Source organism: Rhea pennata, chromosome 18, assembly GCF_028389875.1.
Source record: "Rhea pennata isolate bPtePen1 chromosome 18, bPtePen1.pri, whole genome shotgun sequence".
Lineage (NCBI taxonomy): Eukaryota > Metazoa > Chordata > Aves > Rheiformes > Rheidae > Rhea > Rhea pennata.
In genome coordinates this window covers 13,831,552-13,857,457 of record NC_084680.1, presented here as the reverse complement: position 1 = coordinate 13,857,457, position 25,906 = coordinate 13,831,552, and the positions used below count along the sequence as shown (strand labels likewise).

Genomic DNA, 25,906 nt, shown 5'->3' with positions numbered 1-25,906 from the left:
AGGCAGCATGGCACCGAGCCTGGGCTGTTTGGAAGTGCAAGGACGGGGTGGCATCCAGGACCGTGTCCCTGAGCTGCATGGGTCTTGCCTCACTCTGTGGTGTCCACGGAAAAAAGGCTGAGGGGCAGGACACGGCCACTGGCGGACTTCTGTGCCCTTCTGCCCGGTGGGCAGCACTGGAGGAGCTGGTACGGCAGCAGGGATGTGGCACGCTGCAGACACTGAAAGCGGTGGCAGCAGCAGGGTGCAGACTGCAAAGTGCCCAAAGCAGCTCACAGGTCAGCCATGTGCCAGAGGTTTGGGATGCAGCTGCAGTTCCTCCTGCATCCACCTGCATAAGCACTTGGCAAGGAGTAGTAAGAGTTGTCCTGTGATTTATGCAAGGCCCGAGCCACACATCCATCCTCTCCTGCCACCTTCCTGCCCAGCCTCTCCTGCATCGCCTTGGTCCGTAGGTGATAGCAAATGTTAAAGCCACATACAGAGATGTCGGTTCCTCTCCGGGCGAGGGATGGGAGCTCCCAGACGCTCCCAGACAGTGCTGGGGGACTCCAGCCCCCAGAGCCGGGAAGCACCAGACTCTTGCTGCTATTTTCTCTCCTCAGCTATGCTCTCCTTTCGTACCAGCCCTTGTGCCGCCTCCTCCTCAGGGCAGCACACTGCCCCCTCCGCAATGGCGAGGCCCCCACCAGCTCTTCTGTAGCTCTTCAGTGCTACTGGCTAAAATGCTCCTCAGTTTGGTTCAGGTATACTTTCCATTGCAGGCGTTTGTTCCTTGTTTAGAGTGGACTGCTGTACGCCACGGCTCTGTGCAGAGCCGGTGCCTTGAGAAGCTCTCGTGCTGCAGGCGCGTGCTGTCGCTGCAGCCCCTTGTACTCTGAGCCGCTCATTTTATGGAAGCTTGTTAGATGCAGAAGAGCATGTTTGTTTCTGCTTTTCAACATGTTTGTGCATTTTCCTCCTGAATTCTGTGGTTCAGTTTCACCTTCTTTTTCTGAACTTAAAGAACTGGGGAAAATGATTCGGGAGGTAAAAGACATTTTATTTTCAGAAAATGAAAAGTGTCCTTAAGTGTCTCTCTCTCTCTCTCTCATCTCTTTCCTCCCTCTCCTTCACTCCCCACCCTTCCTTCCTAGGCAGGAGGTTATTAACTTCCTTGTCAGAAGCAAACCACTGTAATAAATTTTGCAGTTCATTTAAAAACACAGACATTGTCTTTTTTGACTGTATTTCTAACCCTTCCTTGTGGTACCACACCTCTCCTCCTGTGGCTCCATGAGCCCACTGGCCCTGCCCAGCTTCCCCACACTAGAGCCACGCTTGGCCCTGGAAATCGCGGGCCACGCAGTCTGGGGAGCAGCCTGGGCGTCTCGCCCAGTGGTCTGCCTGTGTTTGGCTGCTCCCCGGAGCGCGGCAGGGGCGTGCCTGGCGCTGGCCAGGACTAGGATGCTAGTACCTGTATGAGGGGAATCAGTGCTGGAATTTGATTCAAGGTATTGGTGACTCAGGATCTGGTTCAAAGTGCTACTGTGAATTGCCATAGCGACTCCAAGTGTGTTTTCCAAGTGAGCTCAAAAATGACGGCATTTAGGGGACAATTATCTCAGGCGCAGGATTTTTCATGTAGCTTCTGGTTGTCATTATGGGCAAGAGCCCCAAGTATGCCATGCACCAAGTGATGGGGAAGAAATCATAGGAAAGTACAAAGCTTTGCAGTAGATGTGATGGCCTATCTGTAAAATTTAACTGTTTGGAAATGCCCTTTGTGTGATCCAGCTCCTTCGGACTCCCAGCAGCTGGAGATGTTGCACTGGCTGTCTGCCTCTTAGAATAGAAATAATAGTTCTGTGCTGTAGACCTGGCTCTTTTTTGCCAATACAGAGCTGCTCTGAGGGCTGCAGTTTCTAACAGTAGTGAAGTACACACTAACCAGCACATGCAGTGCTCCAGACAGGGAACAACACAGCACAAGAGACTGCACAGAGGATAATAAAACACTCTGATCCCATGCAACGCAGCTAAATTGTCCTCCACTGCATTCAGCCGTGAAAGCTGCTAAACATTGCAATGCTGGAACATATGACCAGTCACATGCATAAAATACAAGAAGAGGAGATTGCCTTTGAAAATCAGCTTTTACTGTCATCATAATCAGCAAAGAACCCAACACATTTTATATGCTCTAAACACTAGGAGAGTAACAGGCGAAACAGTATGATATGAACAGAGCACAAGAGAAAACAACCCTAGCTGTAGAGGAGAGCTGGACCAAGCAGTTAGGAAGCCCAGGCAGGAGCTTGGCTAAGAGTTTCATCAAAAATACAGCAAAAGATGCTATTAAAATCAGCTGGTTTGGAAAAGAATCAAAGCCAGCCAATGCCTTCCTTGATGTGTGTGCCTCCTATCCGCACCATGTCCTACCCTGCCCCTGCACGGTGGTGGAGGCTGGAAAAGCAAGGGTACTTATCCTGCACAGGCACACGGGTGCACCACGCAGGCAGCACTTGGACACTGTTGCTACGGGCAAGACTGCACTTTTGCCCATACCACCATGTCCTTCAAGCTAAACAAACTACCGGCAACAATAGCAACGAAACACAACACTGCTGCCAGGGGGACCTTGGGGCTCTGGCAGCACAGCTCCACCGCGCCTGGCTGGCCGTCCTGGCGGAGCACCGGCCCCTGCAAGCAGCACTGCAGCTAGAGCCACAGGGACCAAAGGCACCTGTCCCATCCCGTCCCCCACAGCCAGCCATGCTCGTGGTGAGCGTTTGCATGGCTTGTCTGCCCCCGGGGAGGAGTTTTCATTAGAAGATAAGGTCCAGCGGCCCTGTGAGACCCCACGCTACCCTGCCTTGCCTTAGTTTAGTCCATGAATGCTGGTAGGAAGAAGCACAAGGTTAACAGCTCTGCCTTGGATGGGGCAACCCTCCATGTAGAAGTCAATTGCTCCAACCTGCTGTCCTCCCGGCTGTTTGAAGAGCCATGGTGTTGTGGATAAGACACTCAGAAACTTCCTCTCAGAAACCTAAACCAAAAGAAAGGAGACCTTAGTTGTGCACTAGCAAGGAGCAGCGGGCAGGTGTGCCTCTCGGGAGCAGGCTGACACACTGGCTGCTGCGACAGCGGGGTCCTGGGGCTGTGCTACCTAGAGAGAAAGCATAGCCCAAGCCCGCTGCCTGACGGAGCAGGGGAGGAGGTAGCTGCTCCACACGGCCAGCTCCGCTTTTCACTGGTGCTGCTCTGCCATCCCATGGCTTTGCTGCACCGTTAGGGTGGTCTCTGCGGTACTGGCATTTACAGCAAGGAGAAGAAGCAGCTTCCATGCATGGCACCAGAAAGGGAGGGAGTTGGCAGTTGTGGCAGCAGGAACGCATTTCTATATCTTGCTCATCAACTAGCCCTGAGCACAGGCACTGCAAGGCTGTGCAAGATCTGAGGGTGCTGAAGAGGGATAAATGAAAACACCAATGCTACTATGGAAGAGTATTGAGTTTTCATAGGCTGTGTTTCCTTCAGGCAGAGGAACCCTCCGTCCGTAAGTGGAAGGTCCGTGCCCCGTACAACCAGCCGGTGGTGGATCCCACAACTGACGCTCTGCATGTGCGTGGGATGTGCATTTCTCCAACCGCATTAAGTGTCTTACTGGCTTTGGATCCCAAAAAATAGAAAATTATTATTTTAAAATAAATCTTACTTAACATGGTATTGTGAGAGTTTCATAATTACTTAATATTGATCACAGGAAGACTGGGCCATGGAGACAAGAAGATACGTGTTGCTATGTGTGGCTTAGCAACATATAAATGTATTCAAACACAATAATGAAATTATCGTGGGGAAACAATGAAGCCATCACTTGAAGAGATGGAGGATGTAGAGGCCTCTTGGAGCTCTTGTTTTCCAAGACAAGGAAGACGGTACTTATTGTTTGTGCAAATATGTGAAGCCCCCGGCCATCCCCTTCTTACATAATAGGTGTAATGAATCCGGGCAGAGCATTCTGTGCAGCACACATCTTTGTACAGCTGGGCTGCAGCTCATTACCGGGGAAAAATGTGCGGCCTCTTCGTGTGAATTGAGTCCTTGGTGGGGGGAGAGGCTTAATGCTGGAGAGTGGGGAGTTGGGGGATGGACGCACAGGGCAGAGGGAGCCCATGCTGGCTCCCTACACACAGGGATTCATGCAGATCTTTGCACAATGCAAAACTTTTCATTTTTCTGTTTCTAAAACTGGCCAATATTTACCTGGATTTTACCTGCCCTCATTCTTGCTAGGAGCCCGTTCCTGTCTCACACAACGAATGCACTGATTCTCTCTTGCCTTTAGAGCAAGGGCAATGCAGCACCATCTCTGAGGAGTGCAGAAGCCACCGGCTCAGGCACTGGAGTGGGGCAGAGAAAAGGCAGATCTTGCCCCAGTTGGGAAATTGTGGATAAATCATTTAAGCCTTATGCTTCAGTTTCCCCACCTACAAATCCAGGGTCTGGCACTTCTCCCTTCCACTGGGTCTCTCTCTGAGCTGTGGGGCAGGAGGCTTTCCTCATGTCTCATTGTACAGCCCCCCTTGAGATTAATGCTGGTACCACAATAACTTTCATTACAGCTAGCTGGGATGTTTCAAACAAAACTATTTAGGACAAAATATTCATCTTTTCATTAAACTATTCTGGGAAAAAGAAATAGAAGAGGGGAAGTGGTTTCTCTGCTGAAATAACTTCTCTCTCATTCATCAATTTCCAAAGAAGTTTCCAAAAATGATCCAAGGGGGGGGGGAGTGGAAACAAGACTAATTGAGCAAAAGTATTCCTTGGTTAGAGAAGGAAAGAGATTAACTAAAATATATAGATACATGCATAAACACACAAAGTATTCCATTTTTTTGAATTAGTGCCAAAAAGAGTCAGAGTTCAGATTCATCATGTTCTGTGCTCTGCCCAAACCTCCTCATTTTGCTACAAAACATACTGCAGCCAAGGAGAGGCTGCTGAGTGCCCAGAGCAGCTCCCCAGCTTCGCAGGGCACACTGCTTGCTCTCCTGCAGCATCGCCCTACTATCCAGCTTCCTCGGGAAAGCAACAGCTGCCATCACTGGGGCTGCTGCTCTCTGCACAGGATGCAAAGTGTGCCCAGCTCCATATGTGCTCTTTGTGTACACACATAGGTTTCTTATGTGCTTTTTATGATAACTGTTATCCCTAAGAGCTACAGAACATTTTGGTTTATTGAACAACCTGCAAAGACAGGAGTCTGTGCAATGCTGAGCTACCCTGGAGTTTTCCAGACCATTACTAAGCTGGGCATTGCTTTTTTTTTTTTTTTTTTTTTTAATGTCTGGAAGCACTTGACTTATTGCCCAATACCTTGGAGCAGCATAGTGCAGCAGTCCACCAGCCATATGCTGCATGCTGGCTTAGATGCACACAAGTGTGTAGAAGAGTGCTCTTCTGGTTCAAGGAGATCTTCTCATGCACCCTCAGGCTGAAGGATCGCAGAACCACACGGCTCAGTCATCCCAGGGCATGAGAGGAGCCACTCTTTGTGAGCAGAGAGGGTGGCCATACACAGGGCAGCACTGTGCTGCACAAGGTTCTCCACAGCTTTTGTGTGTCAGCCTGCATGCATTCAGCCTAGAGAGAGGGGAGGCACTAACACAAACCTGCAGGTCGAGACGCATGGGCCTAACTGGCTTTCCCTCTGTAATCCTAGACTGTTCTTCTAAACTGGCTGGAAAATTCAGAGAGATGCTTTGCTTTGAGGCTCCCCTTCTCAGCATGCACATTGCTGTTTTTTAAAAATATACGGAGGACTTGCATGAGAAAACAGCTAAACAATCCACATCTTCACACAGCTGCAGCTGAATCACAGATGTGGCTAGTTCAAAATGTTCAGGAGCAGGTAAGGTTTAGTGCATGTGCAGTACACAAATGCATGTGCCTAGTGTACACCTTGCTGAATGCAACCCCACTCCTACACCTGAAATGCTGCATCACATTCACTCCTGGATGCCACTGTTTCCATCTTGCTCATGCGTCTATTGTGTGAAGGAAACCTCTAATGCTCCTGCATGGCACTGTCTTGAAAACAGTTTAAGCATGCCCTGCTTAGACACATAATATGGAGGTGTTAAAAAGCATACCCCACTAAATAGGCTACATCCGTACATAGAATAGCTGATGACTTCCCCAAAGCCAGGCAGGAAAGTCTGGGAAGCAGCAGGGAGCTGATGCTGGCCAGCCTCACTCTAACACCGCAGCAGAGTGGAGGTCTAGGGCTTAGGAGGGATTTTCGCTTTTGAATTCTACCCACCTCTACTGCAACACAGGCCTTTCCAGAAACCTAAACTACAAGCAACTAAAGGCTGCTTTTAGGCTCATAAATACAGCCCTGCTCGAACACCCCACCTTCCCTCCTACAGGAGCAAGTCAGCACTAACACTCTCCAGTGCTTCTTCAGTTGCTCCTGTTTCAAACTACCCTGTGGCAGCAAGTCTCTGCAAAGAGGGGGGTAGTATGCAGTGAACTGCAGACAGGGAGAGGCAGCAAGGAAGGTGCAGAAACACTGGGAGAAACCAGGTAGGTGTTGCGAGGCAAGCACCCTCAGCTGAGCTCTGCGGGTGCTCGAGTAACTGCCCCAGGCTGAGCCATGGGTGCTGTGACTGAGAGGCAGCACAGGCTGTGTCACCAGGGCTTCATTCACCCCCATGCCTCCTCCTCATCTGCTGCAGCACCACTCAGGGGGACACATGCATCTCAACAGCCTTGCTAGGACTGTAGCTGCCAGGGCATTTTGGAAATAATAATAATAAAAAGCTTTCTAAAATCTGAGGAAAACAAACAAACAAAAAAAACCCCACACCTGCCCTCCACCCTCCAGTCAGCACTCCATGATGCAACCCAGAGAAGCCATTATCAGCAGTATCAAAAACGAAGGAAAATAGCGTAGGCAAATGTTACCTGAGGATTTGAACGCTGTCAGCTCTACAGCCTGAAAGAGAGGAGAACATTTGTTAACAGAAGCAAGGGGTCTGTTTGCCTCACTGCCAGAACCCTCAGTCATGCTCCCCAAGGCTGAACAGGGCTCTTTCTGTCACTGGGCTGCTTCACTACACTCTCCTTCCAAGTGAGCTACTGCAAAGGCAGGGAACCAAAGCCTGCATCCGTGTCCCAGAGAGATGTGATACTTTGGAGAGGTTCCCTGGGAAAAGCTGTGCCTCTCAGGAGGAGTATCCAGCGACAGTGCCCCAGCAGCGAGCTGCAGCTGCACTCAGCATACTCCTGGGACTCCCCCCTCCAGCCCTGGGATGACCCAGTAGGCTAAAAATCATGCTAGAGACCACAGGAAAATCCAGGAAAACAGTAGAGTGAACTTCCTCCCCCATGCTGTGGTGGAAAAAACCGCACATGAGCCTGTACCACACACTTAAATGATGGTTAACACTGTGAGGTGCAAAATTCCTGTTTCCAGCCCAAGAGCAGTAAATACCACTAAAAGACATTTTAAAAAGCTGAAACACAAAGAACATCATGCCTGTGTTTGTATCTTCACTCCATCACTGCTTTGTCATTTAAGTGTTTTCAAATGTTTTTAAGTAGCATCTTCTCTTCATCCAAACTATTGTGCAGCTGCCAGTGACATTCTTAATTCACTGGCTTCTCCAGTGAGTTACATGACTCATTTAGTCAGAGAGCAAGAAAAACAGCACTAACTTATATAACTGAAGAGCAGAGAAAGCAGTGTCTCTCCAGCTGAGGGTAGCATCACCCAGTGCACAAACACACTGCCTGCCTCTGGAGCACAGAGCTCCGGTTCGGATCGAAAGCCCCAGCAGTGCAGGGCTGCTCACCACGGCAGGGCTCACATGCATGTGAGGGGAGGACCTGCAAGGGCTGCACTGCTGAACAGATCTCCATGGGGAAAAAGGCATCTTGCTTTTCTCCCCCCCCCCGCCCCCGCCAACAGAGTCACTGGGATCAGCCTTGCCTTTTGAAGGTTGTTGAATACACGTTAGTTAGAAAGGAAACAAATCCATTCTAAATGAAACGTTTAAGTAGCAAAGATACCAAGAAGTCCTAGGTGACCCTCACATGGAGGAAAGTGGTTTCTATCTTCGCTTGCTAGGAAATACCATGGCCTTGGCATTTAGGAAATCTGCTGCCTCCTATGTTAATGCTACCTGCCTTAGAAAATACGGGCCTCTGGGCTAATCTCTTTAGCCCACGTCTCGTATTTTGTGCCAGGTAGCTTAGCCCTGGTCCCAGTTTACACAGCAAGCACCTGGCTGGCTGAGAAAAGCATCACCTGTAATTCCTGGTAGGTGTTTAGCACAAGGGGAGGAACAGTATTAATCACAACATAAATAACAAGAAATGAAAATAGGGATTTTACTGAGTGGCTTCAGAATGATATGCCAGCTACAGAAGTATTATCTATTGGATAAATAAGAGCTGTCTATGTGACACAGGTTTTCAAAGGATAAATATTAGAGAGGGAGAGAGAGATCCTTCAGTGAGAGCCTCATATGAAAGTAGTGTTAGATTTTATTCTGAGAAAATTACAGCACTTGTATGTCAAGTGCACAAGGACTGATGATCATTTCAATAGTGGGAGATGGAAGTGGTATCAGACTAGTCAAATTTAAATTGTTCCCTGCTTTAGGCCATGCTTTGCTGAGCTTTATATCTGATTCACTTCTGCAGGGGGAGTGAAACGGCTGGCAGAACAATACAGGGCCTGCCCTCCCTGCACGGATGTAACTCGGCTACAAGAACAGACAACAAGCCCCTGCTGCCCTTTTTTAATTTGCTGTCCCTGGGGGTAGTTTCTAGCCTTGACCTCTACCACCCTCTGTTTGGTGCTTTACTTACTCAAATTCACTATCTCTTTCTGGTTCATTTATATCCCCCGCTATAAATCGCCCTGCAAACACACTCCCCTCCTGAAGCGGAGCCGCGAACCTCTGGTGCGGCTGGGAGCGAGTCTGCAGCAGAGACATTTCCCCACAGCAGCTCAGAGGTGAGGTCTCTCCTTGGAATTTGGCCAGTTTGGGGACTTCCTCCTGCTCTGTCCCCAGATTACGCAATCTTTTCTTACCCTCTGCTGCCTTCCTCTGGCCCATACCAGCCTGAGATCTCAGGCAACAGACTCCTGACCCAAGCCCCTGCCACCTTGCCAGAGCCAAGCAGGGGTCACTAGCAAGGAGCTGCTCCTCGCCACCACCCTTGCTCTCCTTATGCTCCTACCAAAAACAATAAATACTTGTGTTGCATCTTCCTTGATTACCCAGAGTGGCAATTAAGGGCATCAAACACCTGAATCTCAAAAGATTTAAACAAGTTAACACACTGCTAATAAAGAGTACGTATTTTAATAAATCAGTGCATGCAAGACTTGTATCAAAACCACCTTTTTCTATTCATTCCAGAAAGGCTGCGTGTCTGGAGTGCTCCTCAGGAAGAGCACATATATGCCGTGCTAACAGACTCTCTCTCAGTCCATTACAAACAGTGAGCAACTTTTGTAACATCCTGGGACAGAGGCATTTATTGTTATCCTCAGTCTGCAAACAGGATGGATGAGTCAGCTTCTGTGATTTGCCTAACATAAAACACTGAGTTTGTGCCAGAGCTGGTAACACTACCAGGTGTCCAGAGTCTCAGCCCTTTGCTGGAGCCATTAGACACCATTTCTACATAAATATGTGTATAATAATATAATATATATATATATATATATATATATATATATACACACACATACATATAAAGTATATAATAAATGTGTATATTGTTGAAGGTGGAAAAAATAGTACAGAACACTACATACCGGTCTCTCTGGTGACATAATTGACGAAATCCCCATTGGAATTTTGGCTCCAAAGTTTCCTAGGGGAGAAGCAGCAAAATAAGTGTGGAAGCTAGGGAGTAGATATACTCATGTTTTCCAAGAACTCTTTGCTTTGTGTCCTCTAAGTATCTGAATCAAGGGGACCAACTCTTTCATCTGCACAACTCCAGGTATATCATTGCATCCATAAACTGCTTGGAGCATGTAATACCTTTTTTTCCCCTGAAGCTTAATAACTTATTTCCTACTGCCACCTTTGCTTCCCCTTACGTAAAAAATTCATTTTAAGATACCAACATGAACCATCGCCCCAAGAGAATGCAGTACTGTACAATACAGTTAGGAGAACCCCTTGCCTGTGCTCAGCCAGCTTGCGGGAATGAGCCTGACCTTTCTGTGATCCATGTGAACATGCTGCCTGCCCTCACTGGGATTCCTTCATGCTTTGTGCTGTATTTGGGGCACCAGTCCCAAAGCATTCACACAGCCATTGGCTTGTATCCACCACAGTGTGCAAACGGGTGTGACAGTGCCAATGAATACACACTAAAATTCAAGCTCTTGGGGATATCATTTTATTGTGGTCCCCTCACACAGTCTGGGCCAGTAGCAACGGCAATTCTCTGTACCTTTATTGGTGATGTTCTTCACTGGGGGCTCCTTCTGCACAGGACTTGACAGGGCACTTTCAGCTGCAGAGGGACTCAGCTTCCCCGTCTCCCAGGAGGTTGTGTTTCTTGGACTCGATAAGTAGTTGATGGGATGAGAGCAATTCTGTCATGGCACAGAAGAAATATAGGACATGGAAAACTGCAATACATGCCTTTTCTAGAACAATGTAAATCCAGGTCCTAATTTGAGGACTGAGTTTATCTGCATTGCTGACACTGAGTCTGACTCCCCCCCTCCAATTCCAGTAGAAAAGGCTGCTGCCTAATCAGGGTAGATTAACTGCATTTTTCTGCAGGACTGCAAAGATGGTACACAGCCTCTGCCACTCTCCTTGCATAGGATGACTGGGGAGAAAAAAAGAAAGGAAAGAAAAAAAAAAAAGAAAACTTTATTTCCAATTCCATCCCCTCAAAAGAGTCCAAGCGCTTATCCAAGGCCTCTCGCTAGTGGGCACACAATGAACAAAGGTGAGCAGCAGCACTTCCTTGCACTTACTGTGAACGAGAGCGCTTTCTTCTTGTCCTTCATTCTCTGGATGGCATTCCTCACCTGGAGCACAGCAAGGGCATTAGAGGGGGCTACAGCAGCTCTAATAGCAGGAAATCCTTCAGCAAGTCATGGGGCAAAAGTAAGAGCTGTCCCAGTAACACAGTCAGGGCAATCCTGTCTGTTTCATCTGCCAAAATCCCAGCCACCCCCTTAATTTCTATTAAACTGTTGCTCTGAGGAGTGACCAGACCTCAGCCAGAGGTATTTCTTACCTCACTGTTATAGATTGCATAGACCAGGAATATATACAGGCCCTGAAAAGGAGAGAGCACAGGAAGAGTTACCAACGTACAGCTTGCTTGCTGCTACTTCGCACAGGAGGAAATGAGTCTGATGACACTAGAATGGGTGAGCACCAGGATAATGGGAAGAGATGTTGGGCCAGGCATGGACAGGGGACAGCTGGGCTGGAAGGACGCTCCTTAAAATCAGACTTGGGACCAGGCTCTACGTGTAGAGTCCAAATGACAGAAGTTCCCTGTCCCGCTCCCTCTTCCTTTTCCTCTCTCTCCATTTCACTGCGGCAGCAGTACAGGCTGGGAAGAGAGATGCTCACACAAAAGCTGCTCTGTGCCTTTTCAATGTCCCCGAGAGCATCTCCAGATCTGCCCCTCTGCTCCCCCGCACCTCGAACCTCAAGGCTCTCCTACACTTTCCTTCTTTCACGAAGGCAAAATTCCCCAAGAAACTCCTCCTTCAGACCTCAGAAATTTTACAGGGCTAGTCACAGAGGGCAGCTGAGACCTGGGAAACAGACCGCCCCTCCTGCTGAGGGGGCCGACTCTGAGAAAGTGGGCAGAGGGGCTTTGGCCGGTCTCACGCAGACAAAATGCAGCAGGATGCTAGATTGGCTCTTCTGTCCCACATACTGGTAGAGCACAGGGTTTGAACAGCACCCTCCACTCCAAATTTAGCAGGGTATGGATTGAGAAGCTTTGCCCAGTCTAAACCTAGACAGAACTCCCTCCTTGGCACTGGCATACCACAGCTCAGGCAGCGCCAGCTCCGCCGCTCTCCCCCTGCCAGTCCAGAGTTGCATACACACACTGAGCATTAGCAAGCAGCTAAATGCTCCGTCACAACCCAGTGCTAGGTCACAGCTAAATGTTGGGCAGCGTGCACAGCTTGCACTCATGGAAAGCACTTGGGGCACTGCTGTAGTGAGCACCACCTGGAGGCGAGAGCCAGGGGCTAATTACAGCTCCAGACCAACAATTTTGGCCTTAAGGCAGCTCTATCTGGTCCACCAGATTTATGTTATATCTGTGGGGTGTTTGTTATCGCTGCTAGATAAATCAGCTGCAGCAAGAAAAGTAATCCATCTTGTCTTCAATGAGCCTTGCTCTTCATCTGCGAACTCTTGGCAGGCGTAATGGTAGCAATAGCCTGGCGCCGTGCCATGACCTGTCCTTCAGACAGCAATGCTGGTCACTCCTACAGACCAGATTTCTGGTCAGGCTGCCAAGGCAGGTCTTCCTTGAAATAATCATTCTGTATAAAAGTGGGGATGGGGGAGGGAGCGGTGAGGTCAGCAGGGAGGAGAGCAAGGAAGAGGAGGCCCAGCTGCAGAGGCGGGCGGAAGCAGAGCCGCGGCGCAGAGCGGCACTGGAGGAGCCGGCTCCTGCCCGCGCAAAGCGGAGCCCTCTTCCCCGGCAACGCTCTGCCCCTGCAGCTCCTGCTCATGGTGGCACAGGCGTTCGGTGGCAGACGGGCGCCCAGCCAGACCTGTGGCCTGCAGCGAGGCCCAGGGAGCAGGATGCTCCTGCACCGTGGGCAGCCGTGGGCACTCCACACACCCCACCTTGAGGGATGCACCTCCTGCTCACCAGAGGGGAAGTCCTGCCTCCTTGGGGAATCGCTGGCACAGGCAGGTCTCAGCCCATCCAAGAAGGGGATTTTTGGAGATGCTGAGACTTGATTCAGCCCCACTCCCCCTGACAGGCCACAGAAGATCCCTGCAAGGACTCAGTGACATCGTGCAGCCCGTGAAGCGAGGGCACAAGCTCACGTTCGGCAGCAAACAGCAACTGTTAGAATTACTAAGCACCGTCCTGTGCTCCACTCCATACTATGCAATCCTCCAGGCCTGACCCAGGGGCTGTTGTACAAGTGGGAGATATTTTAAATACCTCAGGGTCTTTGAAAAACAAGTATAAAAATATCCAGCTGGAGGCCCTACCACAGAGAGGAAAATAAAACAAAATCTCTAAAGTGTGAAATCTAGTAAAGAAACACAATTGAAGAGAAGTCGGTTTCGCAGGGGCGATTCTCTCCCCAGGAAGGGAAGCCTCACAGGGCTCAGCAGCTTGGGTAGGTGGCCAAAGCAGCAAAGAACAGGGCAGAGCTGGGGGCGGGGGTGGAGAATGGCTCCTCACCTCAACAACAGCCCACAGGCTGCTACATGCAGCAGTGACTCCAAAAAGCTACTTCATCTCCTACCTCTTCCCCAAGGCACAGTTGGTTCATCATTGACAGGGAGCATGGATGATCCTTCATGATTTTAAAGACATGGTTAAGACAGGCTTTAGCCCTGCAGATCACACTCGCGCACTGGGAGCCCAGAGAGCCATAGGCTCCTCCTGCCTCTGACATGGCTTTGTGGACACCGTGGGCACCACCTGTGCTCCACTGGCACCCAGCTGCACCATGTGGGCAATAGCTGAATCAAAGGCAATTAGTCATTATAAGTACATAAAAATAACTTTTTGTGTGTGTGTGTGTATGTGTGTGTGTGTGTGTGTGAGTGTGACAGCAGCTGCCGCACTAGGATTTCAAACAAAGCCCAGTCCCTGCAAGGCCTCTCCAGACAGGACCAATAAGTGATTTCTACTGTAGGGATGGAGGTGCTGAAGCAGCAGAGTTAGGCAGACTAGGAGCTCTCAGATGAGTCCCAGTCTCCTCCAGTCACACATCGTGTGCTGGGGTAAAAGGAGTATTGCGGGGTGGGACCTACAATAAATTTACAGATTTCTTGTCTTTTTAGCTTGGCAGGGCAAGGACTGCTTGCTCAGCATGGTGGGCTTAATCTTGGCTATGCCTTGCCTGTAGCACTGCTAATAAAGGTAACAGTAATAAGCAAAAACAACTTGGTATCCCAAGGAAGCATGGGCAATACCAGAGATCAGTGAGTGGCTTTGAAATACCTGCTCTGAGCCAACCTTGGGACCATCTTTCCACCTCTCCACCTGCTGTAAAATCAGCAGTTTTTTTACAGACACTTTTTCTTAACAACAGGCACTGTCACCCAGCATTCAATACTTGGCAAGATGTTGGTGCTCTTACCTCCGAAATCATGAGCTAGAGAAGGTGTTGCTGACTGCTAATTAACCTACAAGTCAGCAGCTGGAGCCACCTCCAGCTCAGCACCACATCATGTTGCTTTTCAGTTACTCAACTGAATTCTTGTGCTGCCTGGCTAGGAGAAGGAGCTGTCATGTTTGGTATCGACGCACAGAGTAGCCTTGAAGACAGACTTCAGTTTCCGCAGATAAACAGAAAGCAGTCAAACAAACAAACAACTATGACAGCAAAACTTTCCTACATAACACTACCACAAAAAAGAAGCACGTTGGCCTTTAAGGAAATTCCAAGGTGATCTATCGAAGTTCGCCCTTGATAGGCCAGCCAGCAAAGGAGTTGAAATGTGATGTTTTTATTGCTGCTTTTTCTCAACTCTGCAGCTTCCCACCAACATCATGGTTTCTCTCCCCTAACCTTCAAATTGACCTGAACTCAGTAATCAAGGAACAGAAGGCAAAAAAGCCCGGAATATTCACAGGCAAACCCTTTACTGCTTGTCCACATAATATCCAGGGCTCCTCTGCTGAGCTTTAGCAAAACATTATCAAAAATATTAGCAGTCACCGAAATGGAGAGCTAGTCATGGGACTTCCCTTGCCAAGGCCAGACTGAAGAGAGAAGAGCCGCTCTGAGCATTACTGCAAACCAGCTCTCCAGAGAACTAATCAAACCCAAGATCCTCAGCAGGACCTGTCCTGTGCACAATGACATACATGTTTGTGTTTTTACAGCCTAAACACTGATGCAAGGCAAGAGACCCTGCAGCGGTAGAAAGATAGCCAGGACAGTGCAGGGAAGTTGTGCTCTGATCTGCTTCTCTCTGTTGATGTTGATGGAGTTCACTTGAGCTGAGGAATGATTTTGCTGTCAAAGTAATGATGCTGGTGCTATTCTCAGCCTTGTTCATCTTAGCACCTCACCCCTTCGTAGCAGAGAGTCTGGATTCCTCTCCGGTGCAATACCCTAAGTTGGCATGAGAAAGCAAGAAAAACTGATGCTACATTTAATTACAGTTAGGACAGGTCTCTTGCCACTCTTCTGATATGCTTAATAGCAGAAGTATGAAGTAGCCCTTGCCTGGCCTTGGAACTTCCCCATCAGAGAGCTGTCGGATGTGCGTGAGCAGCACCCTGCAACTGGACCAGCGCCAGCCACAGGCAGAACACGACTTTGAGCAATCACCCATCTTGTGCACATGGCCTGCATTTCAGCCCTTGAAAAGCAGGGCCAGTGTTAGGCGGGAACCTGCCAAGCATGCCAGAGCGAAGTGCTGTGGCCTTTCCTGTTCTGCAACCGAAAGCTATAGCATGGAGCATTTCCCATTGTATCCAAAGGGAAAAGGGATCTGGGGTTCAAGAGATCTTTGAATCCCAAAGGTTTGGAGGGTAGTAACCAGCTGGTCTCTTGACTTGAATCCCCAGAGTAGAATTTGTCCTCAAGCTTTGTGCAAGAGATTCTGTAAAAAACAACAAGGAATACCCAGTGCAAAGGGACAGTACTGACTGCATGGGTAAAGCCAGATGTTATTTGCATTAGAATGGTCTTAACACTGGGGTTGAACCGAGTCCGTGGTGCCTTCCCCTCTGGCTGGCTCCCTGCTGCCAGTACCTCTCTGCAGAAAATTCCCCTGTCTGCCTTGGGACAGCTCACTCCCCTGCAGATGTCAGGAGCAGTGGTGTTCAGTGCTTCTCTAGCTCCATCTACAGCTACTTTCTCTCGAGGTTTGGAAAGTTTTTCCCAACTAGGCTGATGCTTTGAATCACAGGTGGCAAGCACATGTTTTGCAACGTCATCAAGTCCTGATGACTTTTTGCCACTGTGTGTCCCTGAGTTACAGATCTCCTGGGGTTCTGGGACCAGTCCTAACTCAGTATAGGACTGAGTGAGCCTGGCTGCTGTAACTAATATAATTTGCTTTGCTCTCTTAACCACATACAAGCTGGTTTTAAGTTTTAAACTCTTCTGAAGAAACCACTAAACTTGGAAGCAAATAGTATAGCTCTACACATCGGGGTTACCTTCTATCCTATAGCAATTCGCTATTAATATCACCATATTAATAACCATGACTGTGAACTATGCTAGCATTCAGGAGTTACAGCCATAGTTCCAGAAGCCCTTGAGACAAGCAAATAACCTTAAAAATGTAGCCAGAGGTAAAATGAAGAGGCAGAAGGAGATGGCATTACTCAGTCAAGGCCCTGCAGGTCAGAGTTAGAGACAGCACACACACATTTCTAGACTCTGAGTGGATGACTCTGATCACTAGTCCATATTTCAATCTGTTCTGTTTAACATTCCTGTATTCTCATCAGATACTAGTGCAGCTCTCACTGGGCACCTGTGAGCATCCCTGGATCAGCTGCATGTTCCCAGATAATATGGATTTTAGCAGTAAAGATTTTCACTCCTTAATTCTTAGTAATTCTTCTCTTGTGTCCCTGCAATAAAGTTGACCTACAGGCAAAGTGAAGGTGGTTCTGCCTACACATTTTTAGGTCACAATATCTACGTACGTCTGAATGTAAAACACACGAAAAACATTCATCTTAGAACAAACATAATTCAAGTAGCTATCATAGTATTGCTGGAAGTGACCTTTGGGAAACTTTCCTTGAAGAGCCCTATTCTGATATTGATGCTGGCACACATGGCCCATCCCTACCCTGCAGGAATCAGACTTTATTTCACTGATAAAAACAGCAACTGGAATGTCAGCCTCAGAGCTTCACTAGAATGGACAATTACCAGTAGTTAATTATCTGGTAAATGACCAAATCAAAGCCCTATGGAAGATCCCTAGAAGCACATCAGTTTAGAAAGGCCATTTCAAAGCCACATTAATTTCAGAAAAAGTATGAAAAACAAGATGTAAACTGGAAAATTGTGACACCAGTGAGATACTCCAGAGACACATGTTCAAAGGGCATTAGATAAACACGGTGCCCAGGATTGTATTTCATACTTTGGGAGTATGAACTTCAATTCCTCACAAAAGACAGCACAACAGCTTGGGAAAGCTGGGCTTGGCTCTGGAGCTCACTAATACTCTTGAATATCAGGATAGGTAAGTTACACTGAAGGAAGTCACAAGAAATTGCAGACAACTGCTTGGCCATCATGTGATGATCCATGCAGTACAGGACTCACCTGGAGGGAGTTCAGCACAATGAAGACATAGGCCCAGATGATGCTGAGGTGGACAAGGACTCCACATACCCATGTCAGCCCCAGCACAGGCAGCAGCACCAAGATGGGTTTGGCTGTGGCCCTGTCAGGAAAAGGAGCTCAGAGTTACTTGGGAGCATTTCAAAGACAAAACAGTGTGCACCAGGGTAGGGCTCAGCACTCCACTGGCATCTGCCTCCCAGCCACCAGCTCTCCACAGGGGTCTCTGCTGTGCCAGGGGGTCCTTGAGCTCAGTATGCCCTAGCAGAGTGCTCCAGCCTGCCAAGCATCCTTCCTCGCTCTGCGAACAGTGCCCAGGGTCTCACTGCGAGCTGGTGGGGGACCTCCTCCTGGTTACAGAGCAGGTGAGTGGATCTGCAATGAAAAAGGCACCAAACGTTTGAGAGCCCTCTGACCTGTATTTTGCGATCTAGAAGAAAGCCTTCCTTGTCTCCATGCTGGAGACAGCTCTACTACTACAATAAGTGCCTATCAGATGATTTGGCAGGCAAGAGGCATCCAACGATAGTAGCTGTGGAATGAATTTCTTTGTGAACAAAATCCCCTTCTAGCTAAGTTAGAGGAGAAAAAACAAACAATTCATCTCCCAGCCCCCAGCATGCAAGCCCAGCTCTTTATTTATCATTGAAAGTTAGCAAGAAGGGAGCTCTTTGACGTCATTAGCCATGAGAAAATAGCTAGTCTTCCCCAAACTGCTGCTACAGGGAGGGCTTCTGTATTTGTTTTATTAGCATGTGGATGTCACCCTGCCCTCCAGCACTGCCCTATCTTTGTGCTTCTGTAAATTTGGGAAAATCTATTTATGAAACAGGGGAACAATGCGTGTCTAGCAGGGGTGCCCGGCGCCAGCTAACAACAATAAAGGTTCACAGAGGATGATAAAATAATGATTCAAGCAGCAGTTTTTTTAGAGGTCTCTCCATATTGACTGATTATAGAAGTCCACACTGCCTCTCCTTCCCCATGTATATAATCCTCACCAGGGCTACTTTCAATCCATCAAGTCCTAAACATATATAGAAAATGCTTTTTATCGGGGCAAATAGCTAAAAAAATCTTGCATTCTGTACAAGTGCCCTTCTGAGGGGCACACACAAGTGCTAAGGAAGGGATGTGTGTGAAATGCATTTAGTTACAACCCTTTTGAACTGCAAACTGGAACGTTTTACAGAGAAGTGGAGATGACCCACTTCTGTGGCCCTACTCTGAATAAAAGTCCATGGAAATTGGGTACCAGATGCCCCTAGATTCCTTAAAATATAAACCTAGACAGATGAAATGGCAGTTTAGAATGTTTTACAAAATGCCTATGTTTCTGTCAACAAGCTGCTTAGCAGCTCTGGGATCCAATGTTACCAAAACAGCACACTACTTGGCAGTGGACTCTGCAGTGCCATCTGCATTCTCACATACACCAACATCACTGGAGACAGTAAAACTGCTCTCAAACCGGCTATTCCTCAAACCATATTGCTGCTCCTGATGATATCAATGGGCCCAGTTTAGCTCAGATTTTCACAGGCACTGCCAACGGTTTCCAGCCCCGACACATTTAGAATTAGGAGTGTGAGTGTAGATACAGGAGTCCAGCTCTAGGTTCCTACAGTAGAAAGGTTGGACTTCCCATTGGTATACTCTTTAGAGCGGAGAGACTATTTTTGGATGATGCACAGTTACCCTGGAGGGAATGATCCTTTCTGGTCTGATTCTCTGAGCTCATAGTCTTTCACTATGTCCTCAAGGCAAAGATTCTTATCTCAGCTATTAGTAGTTCCACAACTTCATAACCAGATCAGCCACTGCAATGGAGATCAGCCACTTCCCTACTCACCATATTTGCATTCCAATCTGCCTCTCCAGGCTGCTACTGGGTGTCAGCATCTTTGACCTCCTGCGAGCACTGGACACAGTCACCATCACCACCCGGAAAAGCACAAACGTATTTACCTGTCAGAAAAGAGCCATTGGATCCCATAAGTATCTGTAACCTTAACTCTGGTGTAGAGTCCTTTCTGCTGTGAACTCAATGAGCTACCATCTTGTAATACAGCAAATTTGCAGGATTTGGGGAGATATATCAGTCCCGAGAATGCAGTAAATAAAATACTTTGCAGGGTTATCCACACAAGTATCAAATCTATAAAATTTATCCCCAAACCTCTCCTGCAGAATATCTTCTTTTTCAAGTAGATAAATAGACAAAGTCTGCTCTATTCCCCTTCAACATTTCACCTCCTTCTGCTGTTTTGTTGCTGTACAGTGATGCTGATCCTACTTAAAGGACAGATGTTCTCATATTAAAACCAGACCTTTAACTGAGTCAATGTCACAGTCAACATGCACATTCATTTCCATTCCTAATTAACAGGCAGCAAAAGAACTGGTCAGTAAAATTTTCTTAAAGCACTTTTCCTACCAAAAAAACTGCTTTGGTTAAACAGATTTCTTGTGCTGTGAAAATACATATAAGGCATTACACAAATTCTCTAAGAACAGCAGGCACAAACAACTCTGCAAGCAAACACCTCAGCTACAGAACTACTGATACTGCTGTTTCTGTGATGTTTTCCTAAAATCAGAAATTAAGAAGTCATACACTTACTGCCAGGATGAAGAGGACAGGCCCCACAAAGGCCCAGATGACATCAGTCTGAACATTCAGCCAGCAGTGGTTGTCTGCCACATACTTGTTAAAGGAAGTTGTAAGGGTCACACCCACAATAACAACTGGGAGGCCTGCAGAAAACAAAAACACATCACCGCCACACCACCACCAAATTAAAACCCCGGAAAAACAGGAACAACCAGCGCAGGTCACCTGTGCTCTAGGTGATTGTTTCATACCACCATGACCAAGATATGCACCAGCATGAGCCAATATAGTCCCTTAAGTTGCATGAGCAACATCAATTTGCTGCAGCTGAAATCTGTCCCATCTCTACAATAAGACCAAATTTACACGCTGTCAACATCATTCTCTTATGTACAAAGCATTCCAAATCCTGACCAAAGCAATTTACTCCTCAGACTGCCTTTTTTTTAAAAAAGAAAACAGACAAAGACGTAGAACAATGCAAAATATCTGAACTAGTTGTCAATGTCCAACTAGGTATGTGTTCTGCATGGAGTACCGACCTAAGGATGCTTCTCTTCGATACAAAACTCAGCTTATTCAAATGAGTTCTATGTCCCTGAAGGACTCATTCAGAATAGAGGGTGCTTACACAGGAACATACTTATATTTAACCACTGTCAGACAGTAGTAATACTCTCCAAGAATAAGAACTTACAATAATCTTCCTTCCTCATTTCTTTACACTGAACAAAAATTGGTTTTAGAAAAGTAACAAAAATGGGTTTTGAGCTTGTATTCTAAGTCTGGCAATTTGACACGTAATAATAAAAAGTCTCTAAAGAACAGAGTCACCCAGCTTTCAAACTGAATCAAAACAAGCATTTGTGTGACTCAGAATCACTACTGAGGAAATTTCTCCTACTGAAATTTTGCTAGAGAAAAAGTTGACTTTTTTTTTTGAATGCCCAATACAGAAGAGTCTGTAGGTACCCCAGCCTGTCACATAGTAGAACTTCATTCTCTTGTCTTCACTCATATTGACTGCCACCACTTTGCTCCACAGAAGAAGCCCCTCTACCAGCATCCATGAAAAGGCTGCCATGAAGAAGAGATGGAGGAAGGCAGTAACAATGAAACACACCACCTGGAAAGAAGAGAAATTGTGTGCTGTTTCAGGAAGAGGAGTCCTTTTGGAACTTCTGGGTACATGAGATCAGGAAGGGGAGAGCAACCTGCAAACTATGCTGCAGAATGTGCACATAGAGTATCTACAACAATGTTTCAGCAGAACTTGTCCTGCTGGGTAAAAGAGGATACTTTCTAGTGAGCTTACCTGATTGGTCTTGGCCAACTCACTGAACATGAGCAGTGCTTCTGCTGCTGCTAATGCAAAGATCAAGTTCTTATGCACAGTTGTTCGTTCACTCTTGGGAACACTGCAGAGGGAGACAGGAAAGCCTCAGCTGCAGTCTAACAAAAGGGTGCACACATTCTTGTTAGTCCTTGCTGGGCTGTTCAGATCTCTTTTGATGACCTGCAATCTTTCCACTACTCACTGCCAAGATGACGATTCAAAAAGCCAAGGAACTGCCCAGGTGTGCAAGCGCTTGGTGCTAGTGAAGGGCCCAGTATGGTTGTTCAGGCCCTGGCCAGTGCTTAAAGAAATGGGCGGTGAGGCAGACGTGGAGGCAGTCACTGCCATGTTCCCAAGGCAGACCTCTGTGCTTGCTAAGCTGTACAGAAGGGTTTGCAATTGCAGAAGTGGTCCTTGCTCCATTTATTTTATAAAAATGAACTCTAATAGAGATGCCATTATGGGAAATATTATTCCTCATTCATAACAATCCTTCCATAGGCAGTCAGGTATGTGCACAGCTCAGGAGCATCTCCACAAAAACAAGTGCTGCATCCCCTCATGTCCTCTCCAGTTAATGACAATCACTCCCTTCCTTGCCCTCTGTCCCCGTGGATCAGCTCTCCAGCCTCCTCCTGTCCACCTATGTAACCTTAGGTTTGAAATGGCTGATGCTTATAAATGATATCTTATTTGCACATTCAGTTTGAAGCAACAAACAAAAAGATACAGAGAAGGTTACAAGTGTCTGAACTTTTCTTACCCAACAACCAAGAATAAAACGAAGGTAACAATCAAGGCACAGAAAGAAACTCCACATCCAATAAAAGTCAAGATCTGCAGCATGAGCTCCTCCTTGACAGTCCTCTGCTCCAAATATGAGGCAACAAAAGGCACAAAAGACACAAATTAACCACATGGCTGCTCATAGTTCTTGCATCTGCCCCACAGATCAGCAGAGAAAGGCTGTTCACTTACCTGTACCTCATACACCTGCAGCAGCACTGCAAAGTTTGTGGTGTGGTTGCAAAAACAAGCTGTGGAATCTGGGAGAGACGTCACCACTGAGCAGCCAGCTGTGGACCACATCCCACCAGCATCTGGGCTAACATGCAGCAAGAAACAAAGAAAATACATAGAAATCACCACTTGCTTTAACAGAAAGCCAAGGTGTTAAGGAAATTTCATTTTCCCAGAAGAAGTAGAGTTGAAGTGAGGAAGAAGAAAATATCAGAGACAAGTCTCTATATGAACTTCCCTTTGGTTGGTCCTGCATCTCAGCAGATTTGCCTCATCTGTCATGCATACACAAGAAAATAGGTCTAGTGTCAATGTCAAAATGTTAGTATCAGTTAAACAAAACAAAAAAACCCCATGGTTTAGCCATCACTGTTTTATATGGAACTCAGCAATTGCATGGCTTTGGGAAGAGCTTCTTTTATAGCACATGCACTGAGAGTATCATTCAGGTGGGACTGGGCCAGACAGGGACAATCCTCTGATCAGCTGGCCTGTCCTCTGCCCTGTACATACACTGAAACATGACTTCTGTTTCTCAAGCACAGTCTCCAGACAAGCAGCTGCTCTTCACTGCCTCAGAAGCTAGCAAAGCTCCAAACGCAAGCTCCCTCTGTAGAGGGAGGCTCCCTCTGCCACAACACCGGGCCAGCTCTGTCCTCACTAGGCAGCACTGCCTCTTTCAGCCTTCCCCAGAGCCTAGGGAAGATCAAACCTGAATCAGTTAGTGGAACTTGTTTACGCAGCAATCACCTGCTCCAAAGCCATCTTCTTCCCCCATTCCCCAAACTGATCCATGTCTGTTAAAAGATTATGACTTTAAGAAGTTTTGTGTACTCAAATGACATAATTACAAATTCGTATCAGTCCCACTGCTCTTACCACAGTGAAATTCAGCAAAAATACATCTCAGTGTCAAGCAGCATTTATGAGGCACTGGAGTCCTGCCTATCTTTTGTGCCATAACTCTTAGCCCAACCCTTCTTTGTTGAAGACAACAATCATAATTAACTAAGGCTTTCCATTTCACTTGTACATGCTTCAAAAAAGGTCATGTGCTTGTGAATGACTTTTCCAAAGAAAATCTTCCCAGGAGAGCTTTACTTCAACAGACAGAGGATGTCAGAATACAAAGCATACAAAGAATCAGAGATCACTACTATTCTTGTTTTATTTATATTGTTATTTTTGGTTTTGAAGGAGAAATAAAAGTTCACTAATCTGAGGACTTAAACTGAGAAAAGGCACCTGAGGCTGAAGTTCCAGAAGGCACAGATGGGCCCCACCAGCTTATCAGGCAGGTCCTGCAGGCAGAGATGGAAAAGAGGGATATTACTAGTTGTACACATATTTTATTCAGAGACTTGGTATAGCCCACTCACTGAGCTGCAGTGTAACAGAGCATGGCCCACCAGCACCAGACAAACACCTTCTCCAGCCTGGGACACCTGCAACTTCAAGAGGTCTGGCAGCCTCGAGTAGAGGTTCAGCACAGCCTGCTGGGACAGACTGTGCAATGTCAGCCTCACTCCTGGCCAGGGAATGCAGCAATAAAACACAGCCTCTTTGCCAGAGTACCTTCGTGTGGTGTTGCAGGTGGTAGTGTACAGATGTGCTAATCTCCTCGTAGTCGCTCAGCAGAGCGGATGAAATGACAGCAGTGCCCACTGTGCTGCTCAGGTACCTGCAACGGAAAGCATGCTGCTCACTGACACAAGGACTACAAGATGAGACTGAGAAGGACAGTATTGCCAATAAAAGGGGGAAAGGCCTCAAAGCTGAACAAAGCCAGACTTTGCCCAGAGCAACTGATGCCAAGCTCTCTGAGCCAAGTGAACACTCCACCACAGGGCTTACCCTGCTTCACACCAGCTGTGAAGCTGTATTACCACGGCATAACTAATTTCATGATAGACTCATACAATTACAGAATTTGCTCATCTCTTCTCTGTTCTGTTAGAGAACACCCTATATGTCACTGACAGACAGATAACACGGGATACGTGCTCAGAGAACATGATCTCACTTTATACAGACTGGTAGAGAGGTCCAGAGCCACCTTGAATGCTTCAGTGCCACCAGCAAAGGGCCTGGGCACAGGGCAAAAAATACTTCAGCTCACCTAGCAAGTAGAAAGCACGAACACTTCCCTTGACAGCTACACCAGGCGACTGTGCAAATGAGGCACTAGAGCATCCTAAGTGGTCAGCAACTGAGCAGCACAATGGCTGAGCCAAAGGTCTGCATTTGAAGGACTGGCGCGTACGTTTGGATGCATGGACTGCCATCCCCACCTAGTGTTCAGAGGGCTCCCTAGAGAAAAACAGCTCTGTGCCTCCTGTTCCTTTTTGGAAACCACTTTTCATGGCACCCCAGCTCTAGCAGTTTCTGTCTCTAGTTTTGCCCCAGTTAGAGGGGGCATACAGCACTCCTCTCAGCTTCAGTCCTTAAATCACACTGAGCAGAGCAGATTCTCCTTAGGGTTATCAAAGCCATGTAGAAGGGACACTGCAGTGCATCACAGTACACAGGCAGCTCTACAACACAGCTCAGGCCAAGATGACTCCTCAGCGCATTTCCATTGTCCTGTCACCATACACATCCTGGAGAAAGTGGGGGACAAGGATAAATGCAACACGATGGGGCAGGGCAGAGGTGCTCCATGGCACCTCTCAGGGACTCAAGAGGGGTTTCAAAATGAGTTCTCTTGTGCTACTAAGCAAGTGGCTAGCCCTGGGGTAAGGAAGGGGTTTCTTGAACATTCTGACAAATTCACTCACTTCCGTCCTCCATCAGAGGCAGCTACATCCTGGAAGACGGCATTGCTGCCAGTGCCAGACAGGCAGCGCTGGAGGGAGCCATAGCCAAACCACATGCTTTTCACAATGACTCTGTTGAGACCTAGACAGAGAGAGCATTGTGGGACAGGTGTCAGCACGCAGGGCGGGACATACATCCCTGGGCAGCTCATTTAGCTGCAACACTGCCCTAATCTGGGATGTGTGATACAGGGTGCAGCTGCCACACACACACCCAGTGCCCTTCACCAGCCTCAGTCCAGTCTGTTTCCAGACAGGCCCAGGAGCCATGGCAGAGATCAGGACAAGAGGGAGAGGGAGCAGGCAGGATGGCCTGTGAAACAGGGTGGATGTCCCTGTTCACAAGAGCCAGGCACCCTCCCTGCATCCTCACACATGCTGGATAGCCCTCAGCATAAGCTGTTACAGTGCTATGAATAGTCCCCAGCCCCCTTCTCCAGAGACGCTGGGAAGGGCAGTGGTAGGTATGCACTGAGCCTACCACGCGTCAGGCTCCAAGCTGCGCCTGTAGAAAGGTTGTAGATAACCATCTCCCCACAGCTCATCTCCCTTCAACCAAGGGTACCCTCTCCCCATAGTCCTAC

General features: G+C 47.6%; 1 protein-coding gene across 1 annotated transcript in view; it reads right to left on the bottom strand.

The window, feature by feature from the left end:
• Positions 1-2,169: 2,169 nt before the first annotated feature.
• Positions 2,170-25,906, bottom strand: part of ADGRD2 (adhesion G protein-coupled receptor D2) — a 30,762-nt gene continuing 7,025 nt past the window's right edge. Inside the window, exons 10-25 of the mRNA XM_062590792.1 lie at positions 25,284-25,404; positions 24,082-24,187; positions 23,752-23,807; positions 22,465-22,591; positions 22,250-22,353; positions 21,466-21,568; positions 21,123-21,276; positions 20,160-20,293; positions 19,389-19,504; positions 17,519-17,639; positions 11,281-11,322; positions 11,015-11,068; positions 10,477-10,621; positions 9,827-9,885; positions 6,958-6,988; positions 2,170-3,028 (exon numbers count right to left, since the gene is read on the bottom strand). Of these exons, the coding sequence (XP_062446776.1) occupies positions 3,021-3,028; positions 6,958-6,988; positions 9,827-9,885; positions 10,477-10,621; positions 11,015-11,068; positions 11,281-11,322; positions 17,519-17,639; positions 19,389-19,504; positions 20,160-20,293; positions 21,123-21,276; positions 21,466-21,568; positions 22,250-22,353; positions 22,465-22,591; positions 23,752-23,807; positions 24,082-24,187; positions 25,284-25,404 (1,481 nt within the window). The 3' untranslated portion in view covers positions 2,170-3,020. The remainder of the gene's footprint in view (positions 3,029-6,957; positions 6,989-9,826; positions 9,886-10,476; positions 10,622-11,014; positions 11,069-11,280; positions 11,323-17,518; positions 17,640-19,388; positions 19,505-20,159; positions 20,294-21,122; positions 21,277-21,465; positions 21,569-22,249; positions 22,354-22,464; positions 22,592-23,751; positions 23,808-24,081; positions 24,188-25,283; positions 25,405-25,906) is intronic.